Here is an 11,459-nt window from a genome sequence, read left to right on the forward strand (position 1 = left end):
TACCACAGCCTACACTGAGGGGGGGCTGGAGAGAAGACATGGGCAATAGGCTCTCGCTCTAGCAGATACCTTCTCAAGCCACAGATGCTGCAAGACATATGAGATCAGACAGGATGTGGAACGATGACTAGCTAGCTGCACAAGCAACAGTGGTTAACATAACGCATTGGACCAGAGATAGTGTGCCAACGTGTATGTGCGTTGCATACTGACGCAATGGACCAGAGCTACTGACTCACTCAATACATGAGACCAACAAACGTCTACAGGTAGCGCGGACATACCATGAGACTTGCAGACCACATAGCTTCAACACGCATAATCTGCAGCCCACCAAGGCCAGCCCAACCTGGGTTGGAAAATGGGGTTTCATAGCTCTAGAAAGAGGCCGAGTTCCTGACTTGGAATTCCGAGTTGGATGACCGTTCAAAACTATTTTTCCCAAAGGGAGCTCGTATTTTCTGAGTTGCCAGTTGTCTTGAACGTACTGAAGTTGGAGATTTCTGAGTTGCCAATTATCTTGAACTGGACACTAAAGACGTCTCAGGACATGGTGATGCTTGGCTGGATATATACAAGTAAACTAATTATGGAAATATCTGTATAAATAGGGTGGATTGATTGATTGCAACTCTTCAGTAAAGCTAGCAACAAAAAAAAACACGTAGTTTTCTCACAGATGAAGACTGGTCTGTTGCCACTGTAGATGTCAGGTAACGTTGAAGGATTCCCTCTCAGTGTCTGGATATCTTCCTCTAAAATACTGGATTATTTGCATTAATCTTGAAGATTTCTGAATTCAAACGCATTAAACCATTGCTTATTTAGTCAGCTTGCTAACTAGATACATATGTCTGTCGTTAGTAAATTAACTAACTACGCTAGTTAGTTACAAAACAATAACAGGCAAAGATTGAAAAGAGACGGATAGATTACTTATGTTAACAAGCTAGACAAACATTTGAAAACATTACCTCACCGAAGAATAAAAAAAATAATTAAACTGTAAAGCATTGTTGATTATCCTGGAGCACATTTCATTAGGTAGATAGTTAGCATAGTTAAATACATAAAAAATATGTTTTTATCCTAAATAAAAGTTGGAAAACGGTGACGGCAGTTGACGATTTCAACTTGATGTTGGCGCGAAAACAGCCAGTGCATTCTTAAGGTCATGATATCAGTCAGCACAACGAACACAATTTATTTTTTATTTGTATCAATAACTATTTTACTTGTAAGACAAAATAAGTATTTTGGAACATGTGGTAACTACATTTAATTGTGAAAAATAAATAATTATCACGAAAGTAGTCCGGTCACCACCCTTGTTTCCTCCGCCGTATTGCACAGTAGAGACCTAGATTGTCCCATTTATGAAAGTTGTTTTCGCCGTTGTATAGTATTTCAATATCAATATTTAACTGGAGAAATGCATATTGACTTAGAATAGAAACATTTGCCTCTATAGTATTGCATTTATTTAACGTTTAAGTTGCCGGAAGTGTGACGACGTCGGAAGCATATATCGTGTGAGTTGCATTGCCAACTTCCTTTTCTACTGTACTTCCATTGAGTGAGGAGTGTGGTTCTCGGGGAGCCGAAACACAAATATAAAAATGGTGAGAATCCTAGCTAATTTGTTTCAATTGTATATACCATTTGGCGTCAGCGTTAGTGAGCAAGGTATAGTCGCAAACCGAACACTTGTCTCGCTACAATCTTTACAAGGCAATGCCATTTAACTCATTCCATGTCGAATCTGAACGAAGCTGACACGAGGCGACATTTTGGATGGGCACGGTTCTAGCCAAGTCACATGTACTTTCCTTGCGACCACAGGCCGGGTTTGCTCAATTATAGGTGAGATTCGTAAACCAGTATACCTTCATTAAACTGTTCTGAATATGTACTCAGGAAACCATAGCTCAGTTAGACCTTTGCCAGACCTTTGCCAGGTGTGCTACCTACAAACACGCCAGTATGTCGTGATTTTACTTTTAATATATTGCAGTACTTAACTACATTTACTTGCTATGATGGTGTAATTTGCGTCCTACTTTGCGATCAGTCGACAGATGCCTACTGTCATATGCTGGCGCAAGTGAATGACGACAGCTGAATCTGAGCAAGATTGCAAACTAGCTATATTAGCTAAAGTTAACCAACAGAGTCCCATCTGAAATGTTTAACTATCAACATGCGATTGGGTACATTGTAACCTACTGCAAGATTTATCAGATTTCCCGACCGTTGTCTTCCTCAGGCTTGTGCCCGGCCTTTAATCTCCATCTACTCCGAGAAAGGAGAGAGTTCAGGCAAAAATGTCGTTATGCCTGCCGTGTTCAAGGCTCCCATCCGCCCGGACATTGTCAACTTTGTACACACCAACATGCGCAAGAACAACCGTCAGCCCTATGCTGTCAGCAAACTGGCCGGTGAGTGACTGTTTAAGCATGTATTCAATCAAATAAACATTGGTTTTTGGAGACAGGTTGCAAGCTTTAATGATTAGTTTCCACTTCGGTCCGTGTTTCTGAAAGCAGTGATTATACTAGAAGTTCTGAAGGGCTTTGTCTGTACCATAAAACCAATGGCAGCCTATTTTGGTATGTATAGAGGACAGGTTCTAATGCACTCGGTTTCAGGTCATCAGACAAGCGCGGAGTCCTGGGGTACAGGCCGAGCCGTGGCTCGTATTCCTCGTGTGAGGGGAGGTGGTACCCACCGCTCCGGCCAGGGAGCCTTCGGAAATGTATCCTTCTCTGACAGACTAAATTAAACATTTCCTATTAATCTTGCCACGTCCATCAGGTACAAATGTGCTACTGGGGATCTGTTCATTATGGCTCATTGTGACTTTGTTTCTGTTAATTTGAGTTAATTAGTTTCTGATTGTACAAGTACAGGTGGCACATCTGTTTGTTCCCTAATGAACAAAGCCCTGGTGGTAATGCATGCTGAGGTGGACTAGACAAGGGGCTTGCAGTGATGGTGTAATTTGCGTCCTACACTGTGAACAGTGACATTATGCCTGATGTCGTATGCTGGCACAAGTGGCTGACGAACATTGAGTCTGAGCAAAGCACCTAAATTCATTTAGGGCCGGTTTCCGAGACACAGACTAGTCCTAGACTAAAGACCACTTAATGTTGATTTCCCACAACTTAATGTTTGAAAAACTGGCCAAAAAGTTACCGATCTTAATGCTTTGTTTAGCCGTTCCTTGACCCCTGTGACTAGATGTGTCGTGGAGGTCGCATGTTCGCCCCCACCAAGACGTGGCGCCGCTGGCACCGCAGGATCAACACTACCCAGAAGCGTTACGCCATATGCTCTGCCCTGGCCGCCTCCGCCCTGCCCGCACTTGTCATGTCAAAAGGTACGCCGCCCACCGTGCTCTGTTGTACTCATAGCTTAGTCTTCTTACCAGTGTAAATATGTATTTAACCTGACAAGGTCTCATTTTTAGGTAAGACACTTGTTGCTAGACGCCTGTTATGTATTTAAGAAATCACAGGTTCTTAAAGAGTTCAGGATTTTGGCAAGGGGCCCCTTTTCCGCTTCCCCAGAGTTTATATATTTATTTTTTACCTTTATTTGACTAGGCAAGTCAGTTAAGAACAATTTCTTATTTTCAATGACGGCCTAGGAACAGTGGATTAACTGCCTTGTTCAGGGGCAGAACGATCTGGTCAGTTAGTTGAGTGCAATTTGAAGGAAGGGGCTATCTAGCGTTTGTGCAGTGACTGAAAGTCTATTGTAATAGCTAGCATGCCAACTCTTCCTGAGTTTGTTGTACTAACGCTAGATAGCATTAGCTCGCAAAACATCTTATTTCTTTCATACTGGACACAGACACAAATGGTATCTGACTCTGGGGAAGTAAAGATCCTCATTGCCAAAATGCAGAACTGTCCCTTCAAAATGTTGATTCATTAAAGGTGACTTGCTATGATGGTGTTGAGTAACTGAGCAGTGGTTTACTGACCCTTGTAGCTGACAGTGGGTTGACAAAACAATTCTAACACTATATTGTGATGTGACGATGCTGGCACCGTGGGTGTAGCACTTTTGATCCCCCCCAACTTCAGTGTCTCGCTCTCTTCACAAGATGATACTTGTGGAACTAAATGGCTGTAAATCTCTAACTAGAGGGCCTCCCCTCCATCAGGACACCGCATTGAGGAGATCCCAGAGGTTCCCCTGGTAGTTGATGATAAAGTGGAGGGTTACAAGAAGACTAAAGAGGCCGTGCTGCTGCTGAAGAAACTCAAGGCCTGGAACGACATCAAAAAGGTCAATATAGCTAGTTAATACTGTCTCACTGGTCAACGTTCATTCTTACTCTTCTTATGAGTGACCATGAGGCAATGATGAGGTTCCACTTCAGGTCCGTGTTTCTGAATCCTGATTTGAATGGAAGTCCTGAGCCATGGTGTGATCGTGAAATTGAGTGTCCTTGGATGAGTGGATGAGATTAATGTGTCCCCTGGCTGTGTGCGCAGGTGTACGCGTCACAACGCATGCGAGCTGGCAAAGGTAAGATGAGGAATCGCAGGCGTATCCAGCGCAAAGGGCCGTGCATCATCTACAACCAGGACCAAGGTGTCACCAAGGCCTTCAGAAACATCCCTGGTATGTACTGGCTAGTCTGCCCTGGTGAGAACATGTAAAGATCTCCCATTCTCTTCTACTTTGGCACCCGGTTCCCTCAATGGGGCACTACTTCACTCAGTGTAGCTGTGATTCCCACTTCTGGTCCTTGTTTCTGAACACAATGATTTCAGTGTTCTGAACCCTCGTTATCAGTTGTCCTTTTTTTGCCATGATTTGAATTTTTTTGGTGCATTGGAACAAAACAATACAAAACATGATAAATGGATAGGTGTTTTCTGTAAAAGGATCACGGTGAATGTCATTCTGTACTAAAGAGCACCTGTCACTCTAAATGACCAATGTTGATCCTCTTATTTTCAAAGGAAAATGTCTCGCTTTAGATGCCACTGTGTAGGAAATGGAGTTTGAGTCTCGTTTTTTTTGTCTTTTTTTTTTGCAGTCTCAATAAGTGCCTCTTCTCAATACTAAAATGTAACTGTCCTCCCATCCCTCTACCAGGCATCACTCTACAGAACGTGAACAAGCTGAACCTGCTGAGGCTCGCCCCCGGTGGTCACGTCGGTCGCTTCTGTATCTGGACGGAATCCGCCTTCCGTAAGCTGGACCAGCTCTACGGGACCTGGCGCAAATCTGCCTCTCTCAAGGTGGACTACAAGTCAGTAAAACGATGTTTATGTGGGCCTAATCCTAATTAGACTCTGCTCTTGTGGAGTTCTGTTGATTTGATAGGAATTTGACCAGGTTACTTAAACCAGTCTAGCCTATCATGGTTGAGCTACTACTAGCGTTAGGTGACGCGACAATGTCCACTAGGACAGAATTCTACAGGAACACACTAACCAAATGTTTTAGTCATTTTGTTGTATTGATTTGAAATCTCCCTCTTCACTTGTTACACATGGAGCCTCTGACTGTAACGCAGCTTTGACGTACAATAACAACCAGCTACTGTAAATGTGTGTAGGCTATGGGTGTCTTTAATGAGATGCAGTCATTAAAACTGTTGAATTTTAGTGTGTTACCCTGAACAAACTTGCCTGATTCAACTGAGGGCTTGGTTACTTGACCAGCTGAATCAGGTGTGCTTGTCCTGGTCAACAGCAATGTGTGGATGTGCTCAAGGACGGGCCTTTAGTGTGTTGGTTAGTAACAGATTTGAGAGCTATTTCATTTCTACAGTGATGAGCTTCCACTTCGGTCCGTGTTTCTGAATCCTGATATCTTACAGAAGTTCTGAGTTTTAATGAAATGCTCTAATGGTCTGTTGCTAAACCACATGCTCCCCCCCCCCCCCCCCCCCCCCCCAACAGCCTTAGAGGTACTGCCAGTTGTATTCTGACCTCTGTCATGTCTCCGTCTGTCTCCCACCTCCAGTCTGCCCATGCATAAGATGACCAACACAGATCTGAGCAGGATTCTGAAGAGTGAGGAGATCCAGAAAGCACTTCGTGCACCAAAGTAAGCCCCGCTCCCTTTCTATTGTGCAGAACATTATGGGTACTGTAGTATGATGTTGCATTATCCTCCATTGTGACATGAAGCCTTGATGAGGTCCCACTTCAGGTCCGTGTTTCTGAATCCTGATTTGAATGGAAGTCCTGAGCTATTCCGATAGGTTGCATCCCGAATGACCCGTTCCCCATAATGCACTACTGTTGATCAGGGCCAATTGGGCTCAGGGCTAAAGTAGTGCACTATGTAACAAAGTGTTCCACTCGGTAATGTTACCATTAACAACACGGAGGTTCACTCAATGCTGCTAGATTTGATCCCCTCCTGAACCTGTCTGGCCTCCTCACAGCAAGAAGATCAGGCGCAGAGTCCTGAAGAAGAACCCCCTGAAGAACCTGAGAATAATGATGAAGCTGAACCCCTACGCCAAGACAGCCAGACGTCAAGCCATCCTGCTGCATGACCCGGCCGTGAGTAGACCACCAAAATGGCCGACTAGGGCCCTCAGTTGCATTTGAAGGCCTGTATAATAGGGAAACTGGTTAACCATTGGGCATACTCCTGGAGTCTTAGTCTAGGCTTAATCTGTGGTGAAACAACCCCAAATTATCACTGTTTGTAGTGTGGGAGTGGTGAGTAACAGAATTAGCTATTTAATTCTACATGGAGCTTCCACTTTTGTCCATGTTTCTGAATCCTGATATCTAGCTGAAGTTCTGAAATAAAGCCTGTGAAATACTCCCCATTGCACCTAAACAATGTGACATTAGGAGTACTAGTAGAACAACCTTCCATATCATCAAATCTCTGCTTCTGACTTGCCTAGTTAAATAAATACAATTCATCACCTCTATTCATACATTGAAATTGACCCACCCCTACATCAATATCCTATATTGTCCTAATGACAAGTCTCTCTCCCACGGCCCCCGCGCTCTCAATTCAATTTAAGAGCTTTATTGGCATAGGAGACATTGCGAAAGCAAGTGAAGTAGATGATAAACATTATACATTAACACTAAACATTACCTTCCTGCTCTTTCTTCCCAGATCAAGGCCAAGATGCTGAAGCCTAAGAAGAAGCTGTCCAAGGCGGCCCCGTCCAAGGCATAGAGTAGCTCGTCTCTTCTAACAGACTCTGGGGTTCGGCGATGGTTTCAAATAAAATATGTAGAAAAACAATTAATTTCTGCAGTCTTGATAACTCTTGGATTTGGCATGACCCGTCAGGGACCCTTAAAATGAATGAGTGCTACCTTCTGTTGTTAATTGAAAGCGACCATGCAATGCTTTCAGTTAAAATACCCAATTTATTAACATTGTTTTACATACGCTTATTAAAGCACCTGTACACCTACCTACACCTGAAGTGGGAATTGAACATACACCTTAGCCAAATACATTTACACTCTGTTTTTCACAATTCCTGACATTTAATTCTAGTAAAGATTTCCTCTGTTAGGTCAGTTAGGATCACCCCTTTATTATAAGACTGTGACATGTCAGAATAATAGTAGAGATTTATTTCGGCTTTTCTTTCTTTCATCACATTCCCAGTGGGTCAGAAGTTTACATACTCAATTAGTATTTGGTAGCATTGCCTTTAAATTGTTTAACTTGGGTCAAACGTTTCGGTGCGCCTTCCACAAGCTTCCCACAATAAGTTGGGTGAGTTTTGGCCCATTCCTCCTGACAGCTGGTGTAACTCAGTCGGGTTTGTAGGCCTCCTTGCTCGCACATGCTTTTCAGTTCTGCCCACATTTTCTATGGGCTTAAGGTCAGGGCTTTGTGATGGCCACTCCAATACCTTGACTTTGTTGTCCTTAAGCCATTTTGCCACAACTTTGGCAGTATGCTTGGGGTCATTGTCCATTTGAAAGCCCTATTTGCGACCATGTTTGACTTCTTGACTGGTGTCTTGAGATGTTGCTTCAATACACATTAGTTTCTGACCTCCGTGATGACATCTATTTTGTTAAGTGCACCAATCCTTCCTGCAGCTAAGCACCCCCACAACATGATGCTGCCACCCCCATGCTTCACGGTTGGGATGGTATTTTTCGGCTTGCAAGCCTCCCCCTTTTTCCTCCAAACAGTTCTATTTTTGTTTCATCAGACCAGTGGCATTTCTCCAAAGTATGATCTTTGTCCCCATGTGCAGTTGCAAACCTCTGGCTTTTTTATGGTGGTTTTTGAGCAGTGGCTTCTTCCTTGCTGAGCAGCCTTTCAGGTTATGTTGATATAGGACCGTCAGTGACTCAACCCACTCAAGTGACTCACCCTTCCTAGGGATGGCATGGAAGAGCACCAGTATGCCAGTGACTCAGTCCCCTATTCTGTTCTATAGAGGCAAATATCGCCTTCTAGTTTGCTCTGTTTTTTTGTTGATTCTTTCCAATGTGTTAAGTAATTATATTTTTGTTTTCTCATGATTTGGTTGGGTCTAATTGTGCTGCTGTCCTGGGGCCCTGTGGGGTCTGTTTGTGAACAGAGGACCAGCTTGCTTAGGGGGCTCTTCAGGTTCATCTCTCTGTTGGTGATGGATTTGTTATGGAAGGTTTGCTTCCTTTTAGGTGATTGTAGAATTGAACGTCTTTATTTGGTGTTACATTTTGTATGAATTTGTGTTTGGTGAGCGAACCCCAGACGTCACAACCATAAAGGGCAATGGTTCTGTAACTGATCCAAGTATTTTTAGCCAGATCCTAATTGGTAGGTTGAATTTTGTTCCTTTTGATGGCATAAGGCCCTTCTTGCCTTGTCTCTTAGATCGCTCACAGCTTTGTGGAAGTTACCTGTGGCGCTGATTAGGCCGAGGTATGTATCGTTTTTTTGTGTGCTATAGGGCAACGGTATCTAGATGGAATTGGGCCTGTAAGCATTTCACTAAGGTCTACACCTGTTGTATTTGGCGCACGTGACAAACTTTTGATTTGGTGGACATTCTGGCAGTCAACATTCCAATTGCACGCTCACTCAACTTGAGACATGAGTGGCGTTGTGTGACAACTGCACATTTTAGAGTGACCTTTTATTGTCCCCAGCACAAGGTGCACCTGTGTAATGATCATGCTGTTTAATCAGCTCCTTGATATGCCACACCTGTCAGGTGGATGGATTATCTTGTCAAGGAGAAATGATTACTAACAGGGATGGAAACCAATTATTGCACAAAATTTGAGAGAAAGAAGCTTTCTATGCAAATCTTTTATTTCAGCTCATGAAACATGGGACCAACTTTACATGTTGCGTTTATGTTCAGTCTAATTGTAAAATAAGAAATGGCTTATTTTAAACAACCAGATGGCTCCATAATATTGTTTTTGTGATTTATAGAAAGCCAGAGGCACACTCAGACATAATTTGCAAACGAAGCATGTGTGTTTAGTGAGTCCTCCAGATCAGAGGCAGTAGATGACCAGGGATGTTCTCTGTTTAGTGAGTCCTCCAGATCAGAGGCAGTAGGGATGACCAGGGATGTTCTCTGTTTAGTGAGTCCTCCAGATCAGAGGCAGTAGGGACGACCAGGGATGTTCTCTTGCTAAGGGAGTGAATTGGACCATTTTCCTGTCCTGTTAAGCATTCAAAATGTATCTTTTGGGTGTCAGGAAAAATGTAATGAAGTAAAAGTTCTAAATAGTAAAGTGTAAATAGTAGAGTACAGATACCCCAAATAACAATTTAAGTTCATCTTTAAAGTGTTTTTACTTAAGTACTTTACACCACTGATGATGATCGAAGATCAGCACTCCTACTCTGAGAGGCTTTGTGAGCGCAGAGATCCTCTATGTGGACCAGCTAAGGAGCAACTGCCCCAATGGAGGACAGGAAGCTCCGGAGGACCAACTTTTCATTTTGATCTACAGAAGGGATTTAGAGAATCTAACCCTGTCAATCTGATTGGTAAAATCATAGTTTCTACATCTCTGCTTTTCATCCAGTGGATTTCAGACGACCTGATGGTGCACCATCTTGACAAGGACCCATAGGTCTACATCCTAGTGCACTATGGGATATTATATAGGACTACATCCTAGTGCACTATGGGATACTGTATATTATACAGGACTACATCCTAGTGCACTATGGGATACTGTATATTATATAGGACTACATCCTAGTGCACTGGGATACTGTATATTATATAGGACTACATCCTAGTGCACTGGGATACTGTATATTATATAGGGCTACATCCTAGTGCACTATGGGATATTACAGGACTACATCCTAGTGCACTATGGGATACTGTATATTATATAGGACTACATCCTAGTGCACTATGGGATACTGTATATTATATAGGGCTACATCCTAGTGCACTATGGGATACTGTGTTATATAGGGCTACATCCTAGTGTACCTTGGGATACTGTATATTATATAGGACTACATCCTAGTGCACTATGGGATATTATACAGGACTACATCCTAGTGCACTATGGGATACTGTATATTATATAGGGCTACATCCTAGTGCACTATGGGATACTGTATTATATAGGGCTACATCCTAGTGTACCTTGGGATACTGTATATTATATAGGACTACATCCTAGTGCACTATGGGAAACTATATTATATAGGACTACATCCTAGTGCACAATGGAATACTGTATAGTGCTACATCTTTGTGCACTATGGGATACTGTATATTATATTATATAGGACTACATCCTAGTGCACTATGTAGCCCTATATAATATACAGTATCCCATAGTGCACTAGGATGTAGTCCTGTATTATATACAGTATCCCATAGTGCACTAGATTGTAGCCCTATATAATATACAGTATCCCAATCTAGTGCACTATGGGATACTGTATATAATACAGGACTACATCCTAGTGCACTATGGGATACTGTATATTATATAGGACTACATCCTAGTGCACTATGGGATACTGTATATTATATTATATAGGACTACATCCTAGTGCACTATGGGATACTGTATATTATATATGGCTACATCCTAGTGCACTATGGGATACTGTATTATATAGGACTACATCCTAGTGCACTATGGGATACTGTATATTATATAGGACTACATCCTAGTGTACTTTGGGATACTGTATATTATATAGGACTACATCCTAGTGCACTATGGGATACTGTATATTATATATGGCTACATCCTAGTGCACTATGGGATACTGTATTATATAGGACTACATCCTAGTGCACTATGGGATACTGTATATTATATAGGACTACATCCTAGTGTACTTTGGGATACTGTATATTATATAGGACTACATCCTAGTGCACTATGGGATACTGTATATTATATAGGACTACATCCTAGTGCACTATGGGATACTGTATATTATATAGGACTACATCCTAGTGTACTTTGGGATACTGTATATTATATAGGACT

The 11,459-nt window shown here is 42.4% G+C and overlaps 1 protein-coding gene and 6 non-coding genes across 8 annotated transcripts; all 7 read left to right on the forward strand.

Annotated features, from left to right (window-relative positions):
- Positions 1–1,339: 1,339 nt before the first annotated feature.
- LOC109867151 (60S ribosomal protein L4-A) lies at positions 1,340–7,429 on the forward strand. Of its 2 annotated transcripts, none has more exons than XM_020456117.2 (10): positions 1,340–1,622; positions 2,267–2,438; positions 2,649–2,755; positions 3,244–3,382; positions 4,175–4,299; positions 4,509–4,638; positions 5,119–5,275; positions 5,995–6,078; positions 6,422–6,542; positions 7,123–7,429. In XM_020456117.2, the coding sequence occupies exons 1-10, from the start codon at positions 1,620–1,622 to the stop codon at positions 7,183–7,185; spliced, it is 1,101 nt and encodes a 366-aa protein (XP_020311706.1). In that variant the 5' UTR covers positions 1,340–1,619; the 3' UTR covers positions 7,186–7,429. The 2 variants fall into 2 exon arrangements, with proteins under 2 accessions (XP_020311706.1, XP_031657348.1); XM_031801488.1 differs by having other exon boundaries at positions 1,550–1,863.
- Positions 2,033–2,131, forward strand: LOC116356427 (small nucleolar RNA SNORD16). Its single transcript, XR_004204923.1, has one exon. It is a non-coding gene; the product is annotated as a small nucleolar RNA SNORD16 (small nucleolar RNA).
- On the forward strand, positions 2,503–2,571 carry LOC116356425 (small nucleolar RNA SNORD18). The gene has a single exon (XR_004204921.1). It is a non-coding gene; the product is annotated as a small nucleolar RNA SNORD18 (small nucleolar RNA).
- On the forward strand, positions 2,985–3,083 carry LOC116356428 (small nucleolar RNA SNORD16). The gene has a single exon (XR_004204924.1). It is a non-coding gene; the product is annotated as a small nucleolar RNA SNORD16 (small nucleolar RNA).
- LOC116356423 (small nucleolar RNA SNORD18) lies at positions 4,369–4,436 on the forward strand. The gene has a single exon (XR_004204919.1). It is a non-coding gene; the product is annotated as a small nucleolar RNA SNORD18 (small nucleolar RNA).
- On the forward strand, positions 5,794–5,861 carry LOC116356426 (small nucleolar RNA SNORD18). Its single transcript, XR_004204922.1, has one exon. It is a non-coding gene; the product is annotated as a small nucleolar RNA SNORD18 (small nucleolar RNA).
- Positions 6,159–6,226, forward strand: LOC116356424 (small nucleolar RNA SNORD18). The gene has a single exon (XR_004204920.1). It is a non-coding gene; the product is annotated as a small nucleolar RNA SNORD18 (small nucleolar RNA).
- Positions 7,430–11,459: the final 4,030 nt, after the last annotated feature.

The sequence above is a fragment of the Oncorhynchus kisutch genome, linkage group LG22 (genome assembly GCF_002021735.2).
Source record: "Oncorhynchus kisutch isolate 150728-3 linkage group LG22, Okis_V2, whole genome shotgun sequence".
Lineage (NCBI taxonomy): Eukaryota > Metazoa > Chordata > Actinopteri > Salmoniformes > Salmonidae > Oncorhynchus > Oncorhynchus kisutch.